General features: G+C 39.1%; 1 protein-coding gene across 1 annotated transcript in view; it reads right to left on the bottom strand.

The window, feature by feature from the left end:
• LOC106815019 (dynein heavy chain 10, axonemal-like) overlaps positions 1-26,849 on the bottom strand; it is a 51,677-nt gene that overhangs the window by 11,835 nt on the left and 12,993 nt on the right. Inside the window, exons 23-65 of the mRNA XM_014819434.1 lie at positions 26,152-26,363; positions 25,859-26,015; positions 25,329-25,562; positions 24,941-25,063; positions 24,409-24,642; positions 23,706-23,929; positions 23,408-23,576; positions 22,878-22,978; positions 22,517-22,624; positions 21,829-22,039; positions 20,907-21,059; positions 20,262-20,450; positions 19,820-19,966; positions 19,051-19,242; positions 18,762-18,880; positions 18,229-18,387; positions 17,714-17,849; positions 17,264-17,376; positions 16,679-16,823; positions 15,121-15,328; positions 14,744-14,853; positions 14,090-14,257; positions 13,265-13,417; positions 12,893-13,027; positions 12,452-12,597; positions 12,005-12,157; positions 11,674-11,773; positions 11,025-11,189; positions 10,551-10,736; positions 9,962-10,097; positions 9,254-9,342; positions 7,853-8,089; positions 6,927-7,124; positions 6,449-6,682; positions 5,960-6,057; positions 5,627-5,786; positions 5,022-5,180; positions 4,672-4,889; positions 3,931-4,152; positions 3,173-3,320; positions 2,615-2,750; positions 1,343-1,497; positions 606-824 (exon numbers count right to left, since the gene is read on the bottom strand). Coding sequence (XP_014674920.1) covers positions 606-824; positions 1,343-1,497; positions 2,615-2,750; positions 3,173-3,320; positions 3,931-4,152; positions 4,672-4,889; positions 5,022-5,180; positions 5,627-5,786; positions 5,960-6,057; positions 6,449-6,682; positions 6,927-7,124; positions 7,853-8,089; positions 9,254-9,342; positions 9,962-10,097; positions 10,551-10,736; positions 11,025-11,189; positions 11,674-11,773; positions 12,005-12,157; positions 12,452-12,597; positions 12,893-13,027; positions 13,265-13,417; positions 14,090-14,257; positions 14,744-14,853; positions 15,121-15,328; positions 16,679-16,823; positions 17,264-17,376; positions 17,714-17,849; positions 18,229-18,387; positions 18,762-18,880; positions 19,051-19,242; positions 19,820-19,966; positions 20,262-20,450; positions 20,907-21,059; positions 21,829-22,039; positions 22,517-22,624; positions 22,878-22,978; positions 23,408-23,576; positions 23,706-23,929; positions 24,409-24,642; positions 24,941-25,063; positions 25,329-25,562; positions 25,859-26,015; positions 26,152-26,363 — 7,059 coding nt within the window. The remainder of the gene's footprint in view (positions 1-605; positions 825-1,342; positions 1,498-2,614; positions 2,751-3,172; positions 3,321-3,930; positions 4,153-4,671; positions 4,890-5,021; positions 5,181-5,626; positions 5,787-5,959; positions 6,058-6,448; positions 6,683-6,926; positions 7,125-7,852; positions 8,090-9,253; positions 9,343-9,961; positions 10,098-10,550; positions 10,737-11,024; positions 11,190-11,673; positions 11,774-12,004; positions 12,158-12,451; positions 12,598-12,892; positions 13,028-13,264; positions 13,418-14,089; positions 14,258-14,743; positions 14,854-15,120; positions 15,329-16,678; positions 16,824-17,263; positions 17,377-17,713; positions 17,850-18,228; positions 18,388-18,761; positions 18,881-19,050; positions 19,243-19,819; positions 19,967-20,261; positions 20,451-20,906; positions 21,060-21,828; positions 22,040-22,516; positions 22,625-22,877; positions 22,979-23,407; positions 23,577-23,705; positions 23,930-24,408; positions 24,643-24,940; positions 25,064-25,328; positions 25,563-25,858; positions 26,016-26,151; positions 26,364-26,849) is intronic.

Below are 26,849 nucleotides of genomic sequence, written 5' to 3'. Positions count from 1 at the left end.
TGAATATATGCTGAATCTAAATTTTCAGTCAAGGAATTTCGCAGAATGCATCTCGGAGCGTCTAAAATCAAAACCCAGACCCTCTCAGCGTAACTATATGAAGGTAAATTTCCCACGACAGTAACTATAGTAACTACATATGGGTATATATCCTACGCCAGTGACTACATATAGGTAGATTTTTCACTCCAGTAACTATATATAGTAAATCTCAAACCTCTGTAACTACAAAGGTAAATTTCCTACCGCAGTAACTACATATAGATAAATTTCTCACCCCAGCATAACTACATATCACTATATTTTGCACGACAGTAACTATACATATAGGTAAATCTCCTACCTCAGTGACTACATAAAGGTAAATCTCCCACCTTATTGATTACATGTATGTAAATTTCTCACCCCACTAACTACACATCAGTAACTCTCCCCTCTCAGTGATCTCATATGATTTCATTGATTCAGTATCATTGATTGATTCATTGATTGATTCACAGATTCATTGATTCATTGATCATTGATTCATGATTCATTGATTCATTGATCATTGATTCATGATTCAGTGATATCATCAGAGAACTACATACAGATGAATCTCCTACCTCAGTTGCTTTAGACTTGGTCTCCTCGAGTGTCGCGACCAGCTCGACATTGTCCAGCATGTTGCCTGTAGACGTGGCCAGCTCACGCAGCAAGGAGTCCTCGAGGTCCTTCAGGAGCTTCTTGTTCTCGCTCGTTTCCTGGATGAGCCGCTCTCGCTGCTCCTCCAGCTCCTTACGCTCAAACTTCACGATGACGCTGAGCAGCTGGTCCTCGAGGCCCTGTGGAACAATTTAGTACCCGTCACAGCGCGATAGCCACGGTCCCTCAGATATCGTTGCTATAGGTTGGTCAAGCATGTTACGTAATAACAGATTTGCACTATTTCAACCCATAGAGGGAGTACATTCCTTGGTTATTAAGACCACTCATCCATAGACTGTCGCCATTTCCCCTAGTAACCACAAGAGCCACACATCTAAAATCACACAGCAGCTAATAATGGCAGAAAACCATAAGCCGACGTGTGACAATATATATAGATGACGCACAGTGATAGAAAAGTCAATAAGCTAAAGTATAAATGCTTCCTAAACCTTTCATCACATAAAATATACACATCATGGCAACCACGCATTCCATTTAGAATAACTAAAGATTTATAGATTTGAAATATGCCCTTTGAATGAATTTAAATAATTCAAAGTGACGGAAGTGAAAATCTTTGACATAAATTTGGCCTCTTGGCTGTAATGGCCACAATATATATATAGGAACACAGATGTAAATGGTGGCATACGTTCAGAGTAACTGTGTAGTTTATGACCATAGCCTTGCCGAACACATTAGGAGAGTACTTTGGGTTGGACAACTTCGTATTCAGGTACAGTTTGAAGTTGGGATCATAGTCCACCTCTTTGTCGCCAAGAATCACAAACTGCCTGCCTTGCTGACCTAATAAATTTGAGGGTATTAGACACAAAGTTAGTGGTACGATCACACAGACCTGTGCAGACAACAGGCAATAATCTTACTTTATAACGAGGCTTCCGATTAAGGCCGTGAGAATAATAAATAAAAAAGAAAATAATATAAAAATGTTAAATCGATATTATCATTAATTATATCATTAATATAAGATGTTATGTTTTAGTTGTGCATAAACATATAACCATGTTATCAAGAGTACCTAACACAACAGACAGACAAAAGGCAGAAAGACAACATATAATTTCTCTATTATGATACGCATGATCTTATTAACATGCATCATGCAGTGTTCACTCATGTGCAAGATGATATTTGTGAATATATTGAAATGTATCATGCTTGCATGACTTAGTGATTGAGAGACAGAATAAAGTTTGTGCATCTGTGTGCATCCAAAATTCATTAGAACTGTGTGAAAGTAACCAGGGTGTGCATATATTTCACAATTTTTCACAACTTTTTATAAGCATGTTTGTACCTGGCTTCATCTGGTCAATAGAGACCACCATACCTCTCATTCCACGCAGCTCAACTGAACAGAAACTACATAAATGTCTGCGCAATTATAAAAGCAAAGGGATCAACATTGCATCAGTGTGTCGTACCCCTACTCCTAAGAACTTCATGTATACCAGTACACCTAGTATACATAGGTTTATGCTAGTACATTAGCATTAGCATTCTTTATGGTAAAGAATTTAGCAGGATACTTAATTCGTCAATACGTGCATTGCAATTGAAACGGGGGGTTTTCTTCAACATATAACTATACATAAGTGAGTAAAGTGACACTGACATCATTATCTGACTGTAACATTTACTTTTATATCATGATACCACTTCAAGACGCATAATTTCAGTTATTTAAAATGTAAAAAATACCACAAACACGAACAGAGCAATATATAAAACTCAAATAAATATGCAAACAAAAGTAGTAATGCTTTGTTATCATGTGACAACAGGATGGTTATATACAACTAATCAGTATTCCCCTATCATCCATGTTTTTGGTATGCAGCCATCATGTAGAAATCAGTCTAAAATCTGCAATAAACAAGGTGTTGAAACTGGATTTTACCTTTGATGTTTTTCTCTAGTACATTATCAATGACAGGGTCAATGTATTCATCAACGTCCTTGAACAGAAATGGGAAGCCATACTTGATAGCCAGCTCCAACTGTTTGATGAAGTCAGGGTCACTGAATGTGCAGACCTGAAAATGAGAATTATCAAACGCTGAACAAAACTTAATGCAACATGTGCATACATGCACAGTGCATGGGAGCACATTTGCTTGTACAAAGGTGCACGCAAGCATGTGCGTACGCACGCACGTATGCATGATTGCATACAGATGTACACAGGAAAACATACAGGCATATTCGCATAGAGACACATGCAAGCACAAGTGTCGGCATGTAGACAGACATACACACATGCACGCATGCTCCCATCCACCCACGCACGCACCCACCCACGCACGCACACACACATGCACACATTCACTCCTCTACAACCACTCATCCACGTGTGTATAAATGCACACGCGTGCATTTACCAAAACCCCTTAAACCTGTTAGCATTTATACGCTGTTCAAACTGAGAACCATGCACCCTGTTGTTCCTACACGGCACCTTCAGGTTGTTGGGCTCCTCTCGTTTCCGGATCCAGTTGAGTGCCTGCTGCTGTGGATCGATGCACAGCGGGAAGCGGCTGGACCGTGTCGTCAAGATTCCATTCTGGATGGACAGTTCATCTGGTGGCAAGCCTTCTGACGTCCACCTAAGCAATGATGACATAGAATTAACTATCTGCATCGACATACCAAGTATGTAGCCCGTGTTACTTTTGTGACTTCAATGTGTGTGCGCAAATTGACAGCTTACTAGGTAATCGCTTGTATGCTGCATATTTTATGTTGTTGTATGTTGTTGTTGTTGTTGTCGTGGTTGACGGCGATGATGATAATGCTATTGTAAGTTGTGAGTGGTATGTTGGTTGTTGTGCATGTACAGTTGCACGTGTTGTATGTATGTTGTTGCCTATAGTTAGCTATGCATGCAGTCATCATTCACCGTGATCCCATGAAAAGCATTATCATTACTGTACTCAGCAGAAAAGAATTATCACTTCAATACGTTTTTAAAACATCATTAACAAGCTGGGGCCCGTTGTCAGAAACAAAATTGGTCTTAACATTAGTCTTAACATTAACTTTTTCTCTTAGACCGTTAACAGAAATGCTGCGAAGTTACGAGAATGAAAACTCGTAGCAGATTTCCTCATAACAATAAGAAACAAAGTGATGTCAATGGTCTAAGAGAAATTAATTATTAATGTTAAGACTAATTTTGTTTGGGCCCCTGGACCTCAGCTGTCACTCCACGAATACCTGCTGATCTCAACATCGTCAGTGACAAGAGCTTCTAGCTTGTATGGTTCACTCAGCGGGATGTCCCTGCTCACTACATCCATCTTCCACTCATCGAACAGCAACTGGTTACGGAAGTCCCAGTTGAAAGCTCCAAGGTAACTAAGGAAGGCAGCAGCCAGCAAGCAGTCACCTAGCAGGCGGATCCTCTGCTGCTTCAGCTCCTCAAGGTCATCAGCCCACCTAGACGAAGTAGACACATCGAAAACAAATGAAACTCGATCACGAACGGCAGAAGTTCATGCAGCGACTATGGCGGAATACGGAGCGAATGCGGAGAGAATGGACGCATGTACATTGCATCTGAACGCTTTACCAACCAACACCATGTAGGAGCAACACTGTTCCTACACTTTACATTAGTCTCACAGAAAACATGCGACGCCCGACCATATAACTATAGGTACGTTTATCACACTAATAAGCTGGTCTGTAGCCTCCACCTTACTTTTTCTCTGCCGCCTAGCCTGCACACTATTGCCACACTGATTCTGTGCGCTTCACAGGCACATAAGACTATATTTTGCTGTGCACTCACACCACTGTTGCTCTCATTTTCTTCTCAAGCCTGGGCAACTGATAAGCTTGTCTGTTGCTTCACACTCACAACATACTGATTCGACACATTTGATTATCTAAGCTTCGCATGCACATGAGCCTATAGCTGCTGGCCAGCACTCACATCACTGTCGCACGCTCTACCTTTCATTCTCTGAGCTCAGCCCGCCGATGAGCTTGTCGGCAGCGACGAGACGCCGCATCATGAGCGCCGTCTCCTCCTCCAGGTTCTGGCGCTCCATCATCGCCTCCTCGTACTTCTGCCCGAGCAGGCCCAGATCTGATTCTAGCGCGGCCACCTCCTTGTTGATCCTGTCCAGCTCACGTTTACTCTGATGAAACTCCTTCTCCAGCCTTGCAACCTAGTGTTTCACGAAGACAAAATTAACATAGAATAATACTTAATATATGATATCATATTAACATCATGACTTAATATATAATATCATATTATATGACTTTTTATGTCTATGACCTGACAATGCATAACCAACCTTCTCTCTCTTGGGTTTAATCTCCTTGTTGACAGCACAATAGCCCATGACAGCTTCAACAAATTTCAACAGGCCGGCCCCTGCTCTGCTGATGCTCTTCATATCCTCCAGTGTGGCTTCCATCGTGCCTAACAAGTTCTTTATCGTCTTTGTTTGGCTCTAAAGTAAGAAAATAGAAAAACACATATTCAGATGAGCTTAAATGATCTATCTGCCTGAACTCTAAACTGAGCTCTACCCAATCATTGTTGAGAGGCCGTTCTAAACACAATGCTTAGCACCGAAGTATCATAAAATCGACAATTTGGCATGTACACATGAAAAATATACACAATGAATAACTTAACCGACCTTGCAGCAATATTCAAGAGGCATGGTCTTCTAGCTCAGATGGAAAAGTAATTTGAGAATATGTATACATGGTAAAAATAAGGGAAAACATCCAAAATTGCTGGACAGATTCAAGTGGGAATGTCACATAACCAACATGACCTGATAAAAAACTAATTTACATGGACTTCTTCCAATAACCTTTTCCAATCCATCTAGTATATCGAATCACACTTATTCATATGTAATAACAACTTTAATTCTACGTTACATACTGTGGTGATGGCATCTACATCCATTTCCATTAGAGATTTGAGGAAGTTCGCTTCTGACATCATTGCTTTGGCAGACTTCCAGCTGATATCCTTACTGCCACGCATCACCACAATGCATTCACACACCGTCTGCACTGCTTTTGGAGGCTTTGCAAAAGACCTACAATTATTCAGATAACACATTTCTTAGAAGAAAAAAAAACAGCCAAGACCATATATATAGCTTAAAATTGTGTTACAATAAATATGTCATGTCTCTCTTATAGATTTGCTAGGGTAATGGAAAGTTGTAAAGGAATATTAGGAAAGGAGATATGAATATTGAAAACATGCCTGATCTCTGTGACATCTGACTTGTCAAGGTCCTCTAGAGCAATCCTAGCTGCTTCTAAAGCTGGTAGTGCTGCAGCCAAAGCATCTTCTGCATTTCTCTGCGTAATAAAGACTCATTATACATAAGTATGTGTGCCCTGTCACACTACTACTACGCGCGGTAATGACTTATTACGTAAACGTCCACAAACTTGGTAGCCAGATTTACTGATTCTCAAAATGTTCAGACTGCACATACTATTAAGATCTTAATAAGAGATACTCATAATCACTAACATGGTGCACTTATAATAATATATATATAATATGATAATGGTATCAGAATAGGGGGAGAGACCCCCTCACTACGAAATAGTATTGCTAGCATTGGTAGAACTAGGAAACAGTCATGATATTAGGCTCACTAACAACAGGAATTACCATCAAGGCAATCAATTACCATCATACCCAATCCTAACAATAACTCTTCATCGAGAAATATATAAATACCTTCTCAACAGTGATGACCTTTGTCTGCACCACAATTTCCTTGCCCTTGGCTTCGGCAAGCTGCTTTTTCTCGGTGCCTTTCTGTGTGCCGTCAGAGATTTCTTGCAAGAGTGACTCGCAGGCAATTGTCTTCTCCTCCACGGCCACCTTCTGCACGGCCAGCTTGTCGTTAAGGTCGTTCAACTGCTCACTAGCCTCGGCAATCTTCGTCATGCCACTGGCAAGCCGCTGGCACTGAAATCGCAATTGACACTCTTAGCACTGCGATTGATTGTCAAGCCAACTGATTTCTGATACTGTGTGTATGAAGTACTGTATGGCAGCTAGCACTATGAAGTGACAGTTACGGACATTTTATGGACAACTTGATGGACATAAAATTACGGGTAGACAAAAAAGCGAGTACATGTGCAAAGTTTGCTGACAATGGGAGAGTTTCACAAAGATATAATTCAGGTCGGGACTGCGTAAGACTCACTTGAGCTAAGATAAAGGCATCCTTCTCCTCTAGAAGTCGTACATAGCTGTTGATGAAGTCCAAGTAGTTCTTCGGCGTCACATAGTTGTTCCTGCGCAGTTTCTGCAGGAACTTCTGGCTGTAGTTGCCCACCAGCTGATGCACGGTGACCACATGACTGACGACAGCTTCACGGAGCTTCTGTGGTATCTTGTCGTTCTGTTGGCAGTATAACCTCTTAGTTAGTTGTACAGTCAGACCTGTATAAACAGGTCACTAAAGAAAACTGTCAAGTGACTTTAATAAAAATGTGGCCTTTCCATACAGGCCGGTGGTCGGGGCTATTTTTAGTCCCTGTACAAGATCTACTACACAAGATTTTTCAGTGGAGAAATATTTTATGGTTGACATGATTGATGAGCCATTCAATAGAGGGGACTATATTGGCACAGGATTGACTCTACCATCAAATATCAAATGATGTAATGTCCTGGCAAAATAGCCATATAATTACATATCTCTATATACATGGACACACACAATGGTAAACACGCATTCACTCGTCACTGTTGCAAATTAGTGTCTCCCACAATAGATAAAGAGAATATACTATTGTCACAGAGGTATGCGTCTGCACACCATGCAGCTTCTTCACTACACTGCGCCGCAAACAATTATATAACAGCTCAAAGCGAACAGGCGACGCAATACGGAGCCTTTAAAAAGACATGATTGAAAAAAAAAAGAAAGTTTGTTCGATGATAAAAAGTTCAAACGAAAAAAAGTTTCCAGAGACACGAACACCAATGAAAATAAAAGACGTGTAAAGAAGTACTAAGATGTGTTTGTAAAAAACGTGTTTGCAAACAAATGGTACCATCAGGATCCTGCACATACTTTGTAGCATGTGAGTTTAGTGTCCACGAGACTAACAAAGTAGGACTTACCTCGGTCAGGAACACGCTGGCGACAGCATAGAGAGCCTGCTCTGGCCACGCCATGAACCAGTCTATGCTGCAACCGTTGACGAGACCGGGGAAGTCGCGACAGCGTGTGCGTAGCTGCTCGCCTACAGGCGACATCGCCAGCACTACGTGTAGGTTACTTGAGCATTTCTTCACAAAGTACTGCCAGATGTTTTCCCGTGAGATACCGCAGCCAGCTTTCATGGCTTCGTTGCGAACCTGTAATAATATTGATCACAACATGAGCACTCTCTGGTCACTTTCTATTACAGGGATGTATAAAGAGAAAAAGAAACGGGGACTGATAGTCATAATGATCTTATAATAATCAGCAGACAACATATCTTCCTGAAGGTTATTAGCTCATTGACCAATCCATTATATAAGGTCATTACACGGACATGACACACCATCTACTACTTTGAAAGTTTGCAGTCCTACTTTGAAAATATGAAATTGCATCGTTGCCTCAAGCAATGGCATAGTAGCATTTACATGTTCAGAGTATTATATATTATATACTATATATATTATATCAAGAGCGTATAAAGAAGGAGAGCGTACAACGGTGAAATGCTGAAACCATGTTGCAGTATTAGTCTAATTAATAAACTTTCCCGTTTTATTTTGACGATTCTTTGCAGTACTATTGATCAGCTGTCCTACCTTGTTAATATAAAACAAACTGCATGTGACCCTACGATGCCCCTACTGCTGACTGCGACTGTCTCTCGCTTTGAGATAACTTCGGGAAACCTCGCGTGTTTCGCTCATGATTGACAAATGGAATGAATGACGTCTGTTATTGATTGCCATAGTGATGACCCCTACCTGTGGCACCTCACGCTGGATGTAGTAAATTCTGTAGTACCTGACGTAATGAGTCAGCGCTAGCCATGGCGCTACACAGCACGCCGGAAGAACACACTGGCCACAAAGCGAGAGAGGGTCGCCAGCAAACAGGGATCTCGAGTCGGTTTTTCGGCAAAAATACCAGATTTCCACCGCTCATTAATCTCAGCATAGGGGCATCGTATATAGGGACAAGCGGTTTGTTTTATATTAGCAAGGTAGGACAGCTGATCAATAATACCACAAAGAATCGTCAAAATAAAACGAGCAGTTTCTTAATTCGATTAATACTGCAACATGGTTTCAGCATTTCACCGTTATACGCTCTTGATTATATATACTTTCATGCTATCATGCAGTACGTGTCTATTAAAAGAATTGTTCTTGTCTGTTAAATCAAAATCCATTAAATGAGGCTTTGTTAAACGAGGTCTGAAACAGGACACAGGTACAGCACCAATTCGGAAGATATAATCATAAGGTATAGTCATTGCACCTATTGACAAAACCTATCCACATATGAAAAGGCACCTGATTAATAATTGCTTCTTTCTCATCATCAGGAAATAATGCCGGAACCATTCCTGACGTCAACATGTTGTTGATCAGCTCCAGAAAGCCTTTTATGTAAGAAGAAATCAGCCAGTATTATACTCAATATACTATATAGTACAATAATTATTGTAGATTCGGAGGTATAATTAACACAACACATTTCACATATTCTAATATCTTCATACTTCATATTAAACATGATATATATGCAAATAGGTTTGTAGAGAAAGAAGAAGGTACGTATGTTGAAGTAGGTAATTAATTAGGAGTAAAAATAACGGATGCTATTGGAACATTAAGAGCTCTATGTTAGCATATTATTGTACACTCAATTATGTCAATGGCCTGCTGCGGGAAGACTGGTGCAAGTGTAAGCCAGAACAAATATGGCAGCGCTCTATTATTTCGTGATTTTGTGATTTCGTTATCATGATTTCGTGACAAGCTAATTAGCTTAGCATTCACACAACATTTGCTGCTGCTGCTTGTTGTTACTTCGAATTGCACTCTCACTCCCCGATTATCAGCACCATACATCAAGCTGTTTAGATTTGTGCCCATATTGTTGATAAAAGGAGGGATGCGTTTTCCATTGCACAAGATCTATCTGAATATGTCAGACGAGCTATAAATTGGATTAAAATGCCGAATGTGTTATCAGGTATTATATCGTATACCACTTACCTTCTTCTGCGACATGAGCATCTGTGAACAGAAAGACCGTTTTTGTGTTTTCCAGGCCAAGTTTATTATACAATACTTTGAGATCATCCCTGAAGTTGCTCTCATTGTAGCCACGGCTTAGTGTAATCTCAAACACCTGTGAGGCAGTCAGAAATCAGTATAAGCAATTAATTAGTGTTAAGAATGTTTTGTTAACAGATGCATAACAACGAATGCATGACCTTCTGCCTGCTACAAGAGTATATAATAATATTAATTATTTACATATTTTATAACCGTATGCACTTCTGCTATATTCTGATCACTGCATATTATGTAGTTCCATAACATGAATATTTAATGACATAATATAACGACATTCAATTTAGATGATTAAAAACACACCTAACCTATATGATCGCGTAATAACCGCGGGCGCCTATAAGCCGCACCTCAATTTGAATCGGGTAACCAAGTATTGCGCCTAGTATATTTCCCCTCACGGTATGACGCACTTATAAACCGCAGAGCAAATACAGGGTTGAAATCTGAGGCCAAATTTGCAGTTATTACGCGATCATATACGGTAATATTGATGTGAATTAATTACCTCACACTGTGCAGCGAAAGCAGCCAACCGGCAGAGACTCTGCTTGCCACTGCCCCCGACGCCCACCAGTAGGGCGTGGCCTTGGTCCATGCGAATCACACGGTGAATGCGAGTCAGGTGTTCCAGTGCATCATCAAACAGGACGAGATTCATCACAGTATTGTGCTGATTGTATTCCTCCAAGATCTGCACGAAGTGCGACCGCAATGCAGCTATTACTGAACTCATAACACCTCAGCACTCGTTACTGTTAATATATCAACCACTGGAATATCAGGGAAGATTTTCACTTTTTTTCTTATATCGCACTTATATAAGCAACTATATACATATATACCAAGAGTACATAATAGTACATACATACATCTCTATTATGTACTCTTGATATATACCCATACTATATATACCGATACATAGTAGCATTTAAGTGTTTCAGAACAAAACATTTACATAACTAGTTTGTGATAGTTATACCTCAGTAAATAGGGCCTTGGCTGCATCATAGTCTTGAACGTCCTCGTATATCCTAGGTTCTCCCTCTGCCAGGAATGCGCGGTAGTCTCCAAACAGTAGAGGATCACGGAGCACATACTCTGCTTTCGTAGGGTAGTTTTCTTCTGCTAGCTCACTGAGCAACCGCTGCAGTGAGTTATTTATTTTTAATATATTGTATATATATTTTAATTATAACCATAACTCATAAGCAAAGCGTGGCTGAAAAAACACTTTCTATACAAACCAGCATATATGAATATAATATAAATTTTACATTTATATGTTCATATATGATATATATGGAGAGAGAGAAAGAGAGGAGGGAGTGGGTGAGGGAGACTGAGAGATAACCGGAAGACAGACCCATAGACAGAAAGATAGACAGACAGACAGACCGACAGACAGACAGACCGACAGACAGACAGACAGACAGACAGACAGACAGACAGATATACAGATGAAATTATTGTCTTCTATATATATGTACGTTCAAGAAGTCAGTTATAGCACATGGCTCATAATGTTAATGTGTGGCTTAAAACTAAGGAATACAGTATACCATTATCATAACAATATGGGAAATTGTTTACAACCCAATTGTTAGGTGTTTTCAGAACCCCATACATACGTGAAAGTGGTCTTTGTCCTGTTCGTTTATCAGCCTATCATAGATAATGCGCATGCACTCGTTCCTCCACACACGCACGAACTGTTCCACCTGCTGGTACCTAAAAGATTGATCGTCCATTAGAAGGGAATTAAGTTTCAAGTTACTCAAAACATTTTATTATTATAAATTCAAAGAATTTTTAAATAAACTCATATGTACAAACATGTTATGAATTTGATAGCTATATGCAACCACATTTTAAGTTTTTATGTGCTGTAGATGATTACCGCATCCTAAAACACCTAGGATAACATTAATAATTAAATACATTACATAATTAAAGTCATACCTGTCTGGAATGGTGAGACATAGACCATTGTATATTCTAGACAGATCTCTCAAGTTGAATATGTAATGAAACTTGTTTGGTGTTGGTGGTAAATCCTGAATAACTTTCTGGTATAACGCCAATGTCATTTTGGTGATATTTCCAACCACAGCTCTACACAGTGAAATAGCATAATAAAATGTCAAATCAATTTAAATGTAGGTATCAGGGGTAGAAATTAACCTTTGATCAAGGGAGTCCACTGCTCTTAAAATCCACAACAAAATGAGGGAGTTCGCAGTACAAAAATTAAAATGTTATGTAACAAACTGACAAAACACGTTTAAACCACAATAATATATACGCATAAAACAAAGACAAGAATAATTAGAATACTGGATAAAACTGCTTGTTAACCAGGCGGATACGTCAATACTTCGCAATGGCCATGAGTATTCCATCTCATACCTGATTTCCTCCGAAAAGCCATCAGTGTGACCATTGAGAATAGAGTAGTAAATGTGATAGAGTGTCTCATCAGTTGGGAATGTGATGTTGAACACCGTGAACAGGGAGATGAAGCGTGGATCGACCTCATTACGCCCTCCGCCAGCCTACATGACAGCAATACGTCAACGTAAAAATAGTTATATGCCAGAGAAAGATATACCCTTCAACAACAAAGCATCAAAGATCATGGCATTTACATAAATCCCCGCCCAAAAGAATCTGTTGAAAGTAAATTAGACACAGGAGTGCAGTATCTAATTACTTAACATAAAAGCACTACTGATTTGCCAATTTCATGAAGTGCGCATTAGGAAATCTCTGCAATGGAGCTGTGACTTGTAATGAGCAACATTGATGGCACTACTAAATGATGACTACAAAATAAAAACCAATGCTAACCTTGCCCATGGCTGCAAGACAACCAATGTCCTTGATGTATTTCCAGTTGAGATCTTTTCCTCTGTCATACATTCCTCCTCTTTCAAGCAGCAACTTTAGCAAAGCAATTGGCTGCTGAGTGCCATACTGATCTACCTACAAGCACAGAAACGTGAAAAATATCGTGCAAGTTAAATCGTCAGTTAATCAACATAATCAGTTAATGTTGTTTTATCTTCAACATACATTTTAAATACCATTTATCAGTAGTATAAGTTTTAAGATATATTCATTTTATACGATGCCACATTAGTGTACATGACCAGCCACATTACCATAGAAGATAATTAACCATATAAAGCATCGTTTCGAGTGCAGACGTTGCTCACATACCTGTGGCATGTTCATGTCGTCCACAAAGATGAGCAGACGCTTGCCTGGTGGTGGCCCGTAGGTGTCTTTGGTGCGTTTTTCGACGCTTGCCTCCAAGGCACGCTGCACATCCATGGACGAGGTCCGTGACGAAAAGTTTACGTTGAGTACAAGCTGAAAAGAACGATGTAGTCTGATGAGCAGGTTTGCAATAGTTAATTACAGAATGAAGCACAATAGCTTGTATAACAACCTACAATGTTCTCGTTGCTACACATTATATAGCTCAGCTGTTCAGTTCTTACATGTTTTTTTCACATTTCACATGCTCTGTAACGTTCTCCATGGCCTGTCATGTCCTACATAGATATTATTTAACGTACAATATGTCCTGTAACATGTCCTACATACACTGTTATGTACAATCTTGTAATGTTCTCTGTTATGTACAATATGCTCCATCATGTTTACATACTCTTGTCATTTACAACAGACTGTGTAACACATTTACATACTCTGTAACATAATATGATAAGCTATGTAAAGTGCTTTACATTTTTTGTCATGTATGACATGCTCAGGCATGTACAATATTCTGTCATGTACAATATGCTCTGTCATGTACAATATGCTCTGTCATGTACAATATTCTCTGGCATGTACAACATGCTGTCATGTACAATATGCTGCCATGTACAATATGCTCTGTTATGTACAATGTTCTCTGGCATGTACAATATGCTGTCGTTTACCGTGTGCATTACCAGATATGACAAGTTCAGTCAGAATTCATATTAGTGGCGCCACCTCTGTAACTGAGGCAGAGATGACACATGCAGCACTCACCGTGCTCTCAGGGTCGACCTGTCGCAGGAAGTGCTGCGTGGTTGCCGTCTTGGAGGTGCCGGTCTCTCCTACGAGTACGACTGGTCGCCGCACCCTTGCCATGGTACGCAGCAGCCATGTACTACGCACCGTATCCACCGTCGGCACCAAGATCTTACAAAACTTCATCTGAATTGACGATATGAAAGCCTCAGTGCTGTATATGGGTGACCATCTATGGTCCCGAATCAATTCTAGCTACGGTAGAGGCACCTCGATACAAACGGACAGACCAAGCGAATCATGATACCAATGGCGATCATGCTAAGAACTTTTGATGCTGGAAAGTATCTTAACTTTTAAATGAAGTTTTCTCAATAAGTCTAGGTAATACATTCCCGAATAAGGAGATATATTTTATGTCACATTTTCATTAAATATTCCTTCATTTTGACAACCATGGCATTTTAAAGCTGATATTTCCTTATTGCCTAATGTGTAAAATGTCAAAAAGTCAATTTTGGACATTACGACTCATTTTGTGGTGATGGCTCACATATGCAATATAATAAACTTATATCTCTTAACATTTAAACAGCCAGCTATTATATCGATACATCAAATGAACAATTATTTACCATCCCAATATAGTAATAGTGGTTTGTAACATCTAACCTCTGGATCGTGTATATACTCTGGAACTTTGCTTATCCATGGAATCCATTTGCGCAATTCACCATCAAAATAGTATTCAAACAGCGTTGGCTGGCCAGTTGGTATTTCACCTAAAACATAATTTAATCAATTAAATCGTATATTAACTTAATTGATAATAATCAGTGATAGTGACATATATAAATATAAATGTAAGATGTCTGGAATTAATGACGAAATAGTTATACAAGTTTCAATTGGGAGTATATTTAGTGTTGTATACTGTCTATAAATATATACATAACTATTTTACTAGACAAATACGTATTTAAGGTATCTTGCAAGAACACGGGACAACATACAATTTTAATTATAATTGAATTATAAATTGCGCATACCGACTCCGGCTACAATCTTGCCATCGTCAGTGACAGTAGGAAGGCTGCAGAGTCGCTTCACGTGCGCATCAAATTTCTTCCTCCCATCTTGAAGTAGCCCTGCTCCCAGTGACCAGTAAAGTGATTGCAGAAAGAAGCACTCCAATAGGTTAGGACTATTAATATCCGTTGTCAGCAGAGAGTCAAGCATGTAGCAGAGCTGAGTGACCTAAACGCATACAAATAATAATCATCTAAATTTGTATGATCTATTACCTAATCCACACGCGCACACACACATAATTATTGCATGGTTGTAAAAGGAACGTGGAGTTTTATAAACAAAGAACATTATCGTTCCCAATCTGGAATAACATTGGTATAAGAGGTCCTCAAAACATGTGGCTCAGACAACCAGACAATAATTTTTTCGTTATATGTAAAATTATGAGTAAATAATATTGTTACTAGGGCACTGACTGAGTGATGTGACATTCCATCAAGAGAACAAGAACAACTCCACACACTAGCCTGAGCTTACCCCAAGTTTTAATAATCAAAATCTATACTAAATATAAGTGTTTTACTATCTGATCATTACGTTTTACTGGATCTGACATAATTTCCTTCTGCAACTGTTCAGACATGCTTTTGGCGCTCATTGTGAAAGCCATTTAATTTAAGATACACATTCAACTTATGACTTTATTTCATGTGATACATGATATGACGTGCTCCAATTACAATACTGTATTACAGCCATATAACAAATAAATTAATACACGAATAGATAACTATAATTATATAATTATAATAAATAATAGATGCCAATCAAACTGCCTCACTATGGCAGTGATATTCCCCTGAGCTTTGTTAGAAAAGATAGTCATGCAGTGCTAATAGAATGGTGATAATTGGGTAAACTTCAGTGAATTCATCTGCCAAAAGTCCTGACATACTGCAGACAGCAGGCATTACATGAAGGTTTAGCAATAGACAGCAAGCACTAACCCTTTCAATAGTCAGGTTTTATGTAGGCCAGATTTTAATCTGACTATGGGGCTGGGCCCATTAATGATCATAATTAATGAAGGTGATTCAAATTTAAAAGGTGATATTTACTTTGCTTTCACAATTGTTATGTATATCTTTCACAATGACTGACACTTTTTATCAAAACTGTACCTTATTAAGTAATTGAAGTGGCCCTTGAGTAAGCCCTGGCCATTACAACTCAATGACTAAGCAAGTTGCCATGCAACTGCTTGCTCATTCCGTGTGCTACATCAGGAACTAGATACCATTACCCAGACAAACCCCTGATAGCAACTTGGGGTTCAGTAATGTTGCCATGGTTGTCCAGCACATCAATTAATAATAGGGTTATGACCAGCGAAGAGTAAAAATGTGTGCTGTAGTTAAATCCTACTTCGTGAAGCACATATAACTGCTAAAAATAACCCATCGTTCTGCATCTACATGCGCATAAAGATATATATCATAACACTGTCTATCATACAACACTAGTGAATAAATGAATAATTTGATTAACAATTGTTTTTCCATTTGCACTACTTGCCATGTTGAGGTTGCTAAGAGGAACAATGGTCTTCATCTTGTCACCCTGACGACCATCAACGATACCATCTAGAATCATGTCTATGCATGATGGCACATACTTTTCAAACAACTTGCCCAACTCATCTTGCTCGATTTTGCTTGACCTATAATTTATAGTGTTATAATTATAAGTGTTAATTGAATATGACGGAAATGTACAATTTTCAATTATAACTGTTAATAACGTCATATTGGGCTGGTTGTTTTAATTAATGTGTGATGATGCACTGTGATAATCACACATGCAAGATACTCAAGTCGTTTCCAAACATCTCAACACAACACTGTCTTCTTCTTCATAATAAATTTAATGACCTAATTATTGAGAAATACACATATAGACATATTGCTATTGTTTGTTTCATAAAAAATATCAAATATTCAAAATCTGTTGGTGTATTACATAGATTTGAACAACAGTTACTACAAATTTTACTTTTACTGTGACTTTTAATGATAACTTTTACTAAACAAATAATTGACATTTGAATCTAATCCCTGCAGTTTTGTTCTAAGAGGGATACTAACATTGAGGATTACGTACCTTGCATTTATCCATTTCTGCCAGTGAGGTCTGTATCCTAGGTTCTTTGGGTCAACATACACCATTCCACAACGGGAGACTGTTGCCGGTGACGCATATTGCAGGTCTGCCACCTGCAAATGAGGGGGATAAATCCTTCTCTGATATATACATTACAGTTATTATATTATTATTATTCATACTGAAGAACGACAACAAATGCAGTAATGCAAGAGTAATTGTCTAAGTACTGATATTGATTAACTGACTATTACTGCTGGTTCTTCTACCATAATTATTTACGCGTACACCATACATGTACACTATATGTGAAGCGGGAGGAAATTTAGATGCTCAATTCTCCAGCTCTTGGTTTTCCTTTGTGCATCTTGACCATGTCTCAAATGTGATGCACTCGTGTCATGCATGACACAAATGTTAAACATAAATAATGAAGAACTATTGTCTAACCTCGAAGAGCATTGCACAGTGTTTTTGTAGACGGATTCGCTCCCCATTGGCCAATGTCAATAGTCGGTTGTCGTCCATCACAGAATTCATGTTTTCCACCCAGAGAGCGTCCACGTCGCCATCGAACACGATGTACCTTGTTAACAACACAAGCATATGTATATATATATATATACATATTAAATGATACATGCATTACCTCGTTGACTGACTTAAAAATAATATATTACCTTAGTATCTGTTTATTAGCAATAACATGAAGAGTTGTGTGGGAAGGATCAAGGGGTGTATAACGGCAGAATGGAGGTACAATTCTACAGTTTAATGAAAATTACTCTATTTTAAATGCAAGTCTAACGTGGATTAATTAATCAGAATTCTTCCCTCTTCAAAATAACATTAGCCCCTTATTTATACTGTATGTAGTTTCCTTTGCTTGAAAGTTGCTTAACGTAATACCATGGTAATTTTAGCTAGTAGTCTTTTCTAACATTTATAAGTAAAGTCATCCTTACTTGCGTTCATTCTTGTCAGTTGGCCGATTGATGTCACGGAAAATACTAGACAACAGTCCGTCTGTCCAGTCTCGAGTAGTAGGATCCAGGATACCATACAGCTCAACCACACTCATAGCTTTTGGATTCAGCACAAATAGCTTTGTATGCAAACCAAGCCTGGAAAACATGTATGGCTGTTGAAATCAGCTGATATAGTGCTTTCAAACATACATTCAACTTGACAGCAAATGTAAAAAATGCAAGATGCATTTTTCTAGAATGAAAACAAGCAAAACAACAGAGACAATAAAAAGGGTACAGAGCATATAGCCTGGAATTCGTGTTTTGAACTGTGTGTTACTGTGTGTTATGAAACCATGCAGTAGTATCTCCTGCATCCAAGGGATATATATTTCATCATTAGGCCAGTGAGAATTACAGCATTTCATTTCATTTCATTTTATGAAATGACAATGAGTGTTAAAAAATCTATACATGCAATAATAACAAAATCATCAAGATGAAAAACTGATTAATAAACAAATGAATACCGTGTTTGTGCTTGAGAAAGTGCATTGATAACAACCGACTTTCCGCCTCCCGTGGGGCCGACTACCATGGTCGTATGTCGCGTTAGCATTGTCTCATACATCTGAACCACCTTATCAACCTGTTACAATGGACACAAAATAAACACATTTCAATATGCTGGCCAATAATCACAGTGAAATTGTATCACCCATCACGGCAACAGCCATTACGAACATTTAGTTATATCATCATTATCAATGTTACGTTCTATATGGTCATTCACGGCAAGATAGGCCATGTGCCATATACCTGTTCAGGAAGAATGATGTAGTCATTCTCCTGCAGCACTCCCTCAACGGCATCATTGAAGTCTGGGTAGCGAACACGTGGGCAGTCCAGCCCTGGGAAGAGGTCCGATATGAGACCGAGGAACAGCGGCACGTCCTCAAACACGAACTTGGGTAGGTTCATATCTCTGAGGGCTCTCATGAGAACAACATCCTAGAAAGACACACCATATCTTGCTTTTCAACAGTCAATGTACAAGCGATAACGTGCTTCATCATGTAACTGCGCAAAATTTCCCTGTTTTGTGTGCATGTGACCGTGTCTAATTTATGAAAACGTCCTAAATTGATTATATTCAATTACACATATGTAGTGCAGCCCTTATCATTTATACGTATGTACTGATATCATCTCATACACCGATGCTACTCATCCCCAGTGATTGGGAACGTTAAAGAACAGCATTTAGTGCTCATCATGTAGACACTAACTATATCTTTGAATTTTGGATTATATTTCAAAACAACAACTATTTGAGATTCGAACAATCTCAATAAACAATAGTATAATGTCAAATTTCATGCCGATACATCACTGTTATATATGTATATATGCTTATGGCCTAGTGAATTTACTGTATTTGCACTGGGATAACACTGTATAGAGCCAGAACATTATATTTTGTCACAATATACATACATACGTACCATGCATACCACGCACGCACACAAGCACGCATGCACGCACACACACATATATATAAAATGCCAACAGGGGTTCTGAATTTCACCTCGGATAGATTGGGAGAACCTCTCTTTAACTCTCCTGCCATGACCAACACAGACTTCAGTGCTCGGAGGCCAAAGTCATAGTGATGTTGCTTGGACAGCTGCTCCTTGGCAAGTTTATACAACACGGTCATCTTTTTGGCAAGAACCTGAAGAGTTATAAGTTGAAGGTGTGTACATATGTATATTACCGAGTCATCTAAATAACCATAATAAAGGAGAGGCCAGTGCAATATACGTCTATACATTTATAACTGTGAATGCATACGGGATATAAGTACAATAACCACAGTCATACGTTCTCCTCAGACAGATTTTAAACAGAATTACATTATGCTGACTTGGACAATTTGTTAAGCAACATTCAATCTGTGAAGTAAAACAGTGACACTCTCAACATTGGGAGTGACGACCATTCCTTTCATGCAACAGATGCGTGTATACCTTGGCATGAAGAAAGCCCTCAGAGAAGAGCATTATTTCACAGATTTGCTGCAGGTCTGGTACAATACAGACAACCGGTCGAAACAGTGCTTTCACGCTCTCTGGAAGCTCTGTGCGTCCTGCATAGCCCGGATTCATCGTGATGAATATGCCCATCTTACAATCCAGAGAGATCTCCTGACCCTCGAACTACAGATACACATAAAACGTTCAGGAGACAGTAATGCACGCCCTACACGTGATTAAGTGCAGGTTAATGATATATAGTTCAAGGTTTGTTTTAGGGTTAGGGTAATGATTACAGCACTAGCCTAACCCTAGCTGCAGTGCTTCCTAAAACCCATAGGTGACACTCAAGAAGGAAATCAGCAGTTGCATGGTTTTAAAAATGACTTCATAATTCCTCATTAGTTAAGTTCATAATTTATACACGCACGCACGCACGCACGCATGCACACACATACATTTAGTATACATATATCACATGCCACTGTGTTTATCAAATTCACGTTTTATTAGAGAATGCACAAATGATATGTACAGTAATATGTTACATGTTGCAAAGCTTTGAACAGGCAAACAGATGTAAAAACATTAAAGATAAATAAATATGAATTGCTAATGTTTAGTGACAATCACATATACCTGAAATCGCTTCAGTTTCATTATGAGTGCATTCTGGATGGTCTTCAACTGTGATGAAATGACTGACAGCACTGACACGTCGATTCGATTAAACTCATCAAAGCACCCCCATGCTCCACACTGTGCCAGACCAGAGAAGATCTTACCTACTGCCTGCACACACAGAACACGAAGATGAGTTGACAAAATTGTAGTGTTAGACATGGTGAAAACGTTAAATGCACAGTAAAGATAAAGTAAAAGAAAGATACCGCGCAGATACAAATGCCTGGAAATCACCACTTCAATGCTATATTTTGAGCTGTGACACATTCCTTGTAATATTACCCATTATCACGATACATATATAACTGCAAGTTAACATAATATACGTTTAAAATATATTATTTTAGGTATACAAATATTTTTAGGAACACATAAATACACTTTGTAACATGCACAATCCAGGAAGTAATTCTCTCTGAATGATACTATATAGTCATCGCAGCAGTCATCCTTAGGAATATAGCTCCAAATTGATGTGTACTAACTGCAACAAAGCCTAGAGCAAATTTCTAGAAATTTCACAAAAGGTGAAACTAAACACACATGTACATGATATATAACTATACAGGGTTCTGCCCAGGATTTTTTAGTGCCGGGCGCATCCAGTTGCGACAAAGTCCCAAGATGCAAACGCCGTAGGCGCGAAGCCAATCTAGGGGGGTCCGGGGGCATGCCCCCCCTGAAAATTGTTGATTTTTGATAGTCTGCATGAAACTCAATTTCCTGCATTCTGAGCGATGTGCCGTGCTAAAAGCCAGTGCCGGGCGGAGATATATAGTGCCGGGCGGCAACCGCGAGTGCCGGGCACACCCGCCCACCGCCGCCCACCGTGGACGGAACCCTGACTATAACAGTGTTCATGCTAGGATTAGCCCACCTTGTAGTCCATCCCTTCCCCACAGTTGGTGACAACACACAGCAATCCTAGAGCTTTTGCCAGGTCCTTGGTTGTCTCTGTTTTCCCTGTACCAGCAGGACCAGCAGGGGCACCACCAAGCTGCATGGACAGTGCCTGTGTTATGGTCAGGTAGATGCGATCAGTCAGTGGAGTAATGACCAATCGACCATTTAATCCCATGTACTCGTAGCTGGAAAATATTTAAAAAAATGAAATTTTACCTAGTTATACTGGCACAAAATATATAGCAACCTGCCTGCTAGCGGTCTGCCAGATTGTTAATTTTACAAGATGAAGAAAATACGTGTCAGACCAAGCATGAAAATTAATATCAGTAATCACAAACGATGTTGCAAGCTATACAATACAAACTTCCGAATTTAACTTGAACAATTAATTGTTTAATGTTATTTTTATTAATATACAGACATATACACATACACATACGTGTGTGTGTGTGTGTGTGTGTGTGTGTGTGTGTGTGTGTGTGTGTGTGTGTGTGTGTGTGTGCGTGTGTGTGTGTGTGCGCACACGTGTGTGCGCATGTGCACGCGTGTGTGTGCATCATAAATTTTAATAGCAAATGAATACTAACATGACTAATAATGAGTACTATACAGGATGAAAGGCAAAATTGAAGTTGTAATGCAAAATAAACGCAACAAACCCATATGCAAAGGCTCCGGAGCATTGCTGTACCATCAGATTGTCCAACTCACGGTGCCAGTAGAAGCGTAACTGACTCTCCCATTCAAACTCTTCAGCATCCATAATGCTGTTACAGATCAAGTCAATAAGCAACGATTTGTCACAGCTACCACAGATCATTTATATAGACAAATCATTTATCTATTATCAGAGTGAACAATAATCAAAACTGATATAATAAATACAACCTCACATATCCCAGCTTATACACTTACTGTTGGTATTCATTTTTGTTATTATTCCAATTATAAAACTCAATACAGGGAACTTTCACCAACTGGATAATGGGCTCAACTGACTAGCTTGGTTTAAGCATCTACCTGTCCCTGACGAAGCCATCTACGATGTCTCTAGCATGTACGTCAATGATAAGTACAGAGTTGAACTTCTTACGCTCATTGCTGGTCAATTGCGATCGCACCTGCATAACAAATCACAACTGCATGTAATGACATCATAATCACACATTATGCAATGATCTCTATGTTGATACAAGTACCATACATGTCAGTACATGTGTCTAAGTTAAAAATATTTTGCACAAACTTGAGCTCAACCCAAATTTATTATATACTTTTTTTTATTTTTTATTTTTTTATTCCTGAATGGAAACCATTCAAGCATGATCAATCTTCTCTCTATAAATGACATTTGAATTCATCTACAAAGCATATAAATAATTAACCACTTGCGTGGAGTCAGCAGTTTTTTATCACATACCAATTAAGTCAATTGCTTTAATGGCACATATACACAAGTTATGCACTTAAGGATGTCATAACTAAAGATAGATAAATAACACAGCAACAGCAATTTCTTTTCCACTTATGTATGAATAATAGACATTAACCTTTGTGACTAGATCATTTATCTGTCCATGCAATGATCTTGCATATTGCTTCAAGGCCATCTTATCACCTTGCTTCACCTTTTTGAAAACGTCTTCTACTTGCCAGGTCCACCACACCTGGTTTGCTGCCAGACACACCATGCCCTGGTGCCGCAGCATCCAGTCTACTCTGCAAGAGCATGTCAGAAGAGATCTCTCACGACCACCTACGTATAACTGGTTCCAATGATATTATTTAGTCAGGAGACATGTTCGAATTTCGTTTATGGTGCGCTGTTCCTAAAGCCAGTTTGTTCACCTTGAAACATTGTCACAGTAGTAGAATATCGCCTCCTTGGTGAGCAGGCGGTTAGTTCGCCATGCCTCTTGCAGAACGTTGGTCATCCAGTCCTCAACCCGTCCCTCTGCAGGAATCGATTTGCGAAACACCATCTCTTCACCCTCTCCCGAAACCACTGCTGTGGCGACTAGCTCTGAGCCCGCGCCTCTCTCGAAGCGTAAGCTGGCTATGTTGTCATACATCTACCACAAATGAACAATTGAAATGTAAACGACTTACAACTACTAAGCAGGGGAAACATTTCTTTTTTTTTCACGGGAGCTCTTTTTCAAGTCTGTGGGAAAAATAGCTCTCGTCAAAATTTTTACGGGAGCTATTTTGAGCCTCACGGGAGCGATTTCGGAGGTTTGAAGAGCGAATCGCTCATCGCTCCCATGTATTTTTTACCCTGCTACTAAGGTGACAAGAAAACCATAAATGATTGGTGAGCATGCTATATAGAGTTACTACAAAAGAAACTCCCAAGCGTCATTTCACCGTTCCATACAATCCACACTTGATTCATGTGTGGTTTGTCTGGAAAGGTGAAATGACGCTTGGGAGTTTCTTATGATGATACTTTCATAGCTGCAGTCATTGTAACTAAGTACTCAATTACTTGCATCCAGTCAATGAAAATATGATGGCTACGGCATATGAGCATTGAACCGTGTGACCTTGCCTTTATCATGTGCTCTTGCACACACTGAGGATCACTGCTGCCAAGAATTGACAAGAGCTCGTCATCAGAGATGAAGAAGAAGCGAGGGAAAGCATTGCGCTTGGAGTCGAGATAGTCGTTAAGGCTTTTCTGACAGCGCTCCAGTCCCATGCTGAGCTCCTCTAGCTCTGTCAAACGGTTTGGTACGTGACACGACTCCTTAATGTTGGGTCTCTTCGCCGTGTCTGACATGATCTGTTATCGAATGCGGTCATATATATAACGGATCTCAGTGTTGTGAGCATAGGGAATACGCCACAATAATTTACTACATGGGTCAAAGCTTTTATGGAGAACAGTGCTGAAAACAGATTGGGTGTCTGGTTAACGGTGGATAATCAGATAAATAAATCAATAAACATGTGGAATTAGAGTAATACAATATTCTGTTTAAAACTCACTATGATAATGCATATTTGAATCGCTATATATATATAGTAGATAGAACAATTGATATGGGGTATTATCAGAACATGCCTGACGTCTATCATACCTTCTTGAATGTCTTGTCGATGATGTCAAACTTTCTAGCTTCTTCTGGCAGCTGCGTTCTAATATCTCCACCAATGAATATGCTCTCCAGGTACATCCATTTTCTTTGCACAACCATCCACACCTGCATCGTGAGCCGTGTAATAATTCATGTGTTAATGAAGTGTAAACAAAATGAAAACAGAACTGCTGCAGCTGGACTGCAAAAAAAGCAGCGTGGTGTACACTTATATACCATATGTCATGTTATGGACATCGACATTACAACCATAAGACTTAAATGCAGATCATCATTATGCATTTTTTTCTATAACATGTGTTATAAAAGTGCACATGCCTAAATTATGCATTTTTAAATTCGCGATCGCGTACAGTATCAGTTTTCCTACCTCTAAAACCTCACTTATCAACGACAAGCTCTTTTCCCACTGCTGTACTGTGTTTAGGAACGGACCGACGAAGCGCGACGCAGACATGCTCTGCAGATTCATGGCATTGTCATCGAGGATCTGCAGAACCTCATCCACCGTGCCAAGCACATAGCCTCGATCCTCCTTTCCCTTAGTGTACTTGATCACATTGAAGCGCATGTTGTCCCACACCTCTGTCACCTCTTTCACACCCTAGGTAGTTAATACATGGCCTATTAAATCCATGCACTCTGACAAGTCTAGGTAATACTCGATTGCATTTCAGCCTGGGTAACACAGTACTAGGAGTTGTAGTAAGTCATCACTCTGTTAATCATGAAAGTCAAATTACCAATTATGATTAAGGAAACAAAATGATTACAAAAAACTAGTTGCTTACTGAACCTGATTGTAATCCTTTACTGACCCTACCGTCTTTTAAACGAAGAACATACATAAGAAATAAGAAGATATATAGCCTCACTAGAAACTGTGATGAAAGGCAATACCTTTTCAATGCTGAGCTCCTTTGAGGCTGTTGTGACTATCTCCAGAATGACCATTTGGAAGTTGTGTAGCTCCATAGCAAAAAGGTTATCGAGAGTGAAAATGTCAGGGTTCATGTCAAACGATTTGCCTGTTTTCTCCATGAGTTCTTTCCAATGCCTGTACATATAAGTCCACAGAAACTAAAATGCTACCAGATTCCATTGAACGATTTTTAAATAGGAATTTTAATTTGAAAGATTTGCCTCATTGACAATAAAACACAATCTTCCTGGAACATTGTCTTCCCACATACCGTTCCCTGAGTGCTTCGTGCTTCAGGTCGGCAAACAGTGGCACAGAGTCCTTGAATTCTTTTAGCTTCTCTTCAACAACCTTGGCAACTGGCAAATATCTAGCCTCTTTTGGAAGACGTTTCACCTGCTTGATGAAGGCTTCGATACCGTCCTGGAGTACTTGGATGTTCAAATTCGCCCACAGTGTCTGTGACCAACTCTCTCTCGTTTTCTGTGTTCATGCAATAGTAACGCATTATTTAGAAACATTTCTCATACTTTTATGAAATGCCCACAATAACAATAAATTAACCACTTCATAAACATGTAATTGTTTGCAAATACAGTTTTATGTTATTTCTCCACCATTATATTGGATAAACCACCACATCTGGATAAAGCTCAATGACGTTTTTAACAGAAATAATCCACAATGCTAGCAGGCTGCCAGGCACATTCATAGAATAATTACACAGCTGTCAGTTTTTTACAGTAAAACCCTCTCTTCTATCTGGAAGTATAATTTCACTAAATTACAATCAATTTTTGAAGAATAATTATTATTATATTAAAATAATTTTGGGCAAAAGCAAACACTTTAATAACACGTTAAACACATAAATACCAGTGCACATCTTTTAAAATCATTTGATCATTATATTAGGGCATTAGCTGCCATCCAATCACCACAGCACACCTAGGTCATTTAGTAGGACAA

Source organism: Priapulus caudatus, unplaced genomic scaffold (assembly GCF_000485595.1).
Source record: "Priapulus caudatus unplaced genomic scaffold, Priapulus_caudatus-5.0.1 Scaffold28, whole genome shotgun sequence".
In the NCBI taxonomy this organism is placed as follows: domain Eukaryota; kingdom Metazoa; phylum Priapulida; class Priapulimorpha; order Priapulimorphida; family Priapulidae; genus Priapulus; species Priapulus caudatus.
Note: the sequence above shows the minus strand (reverse complement) of the source record. Positions and strands in the feature narration are given on the sequence as shown.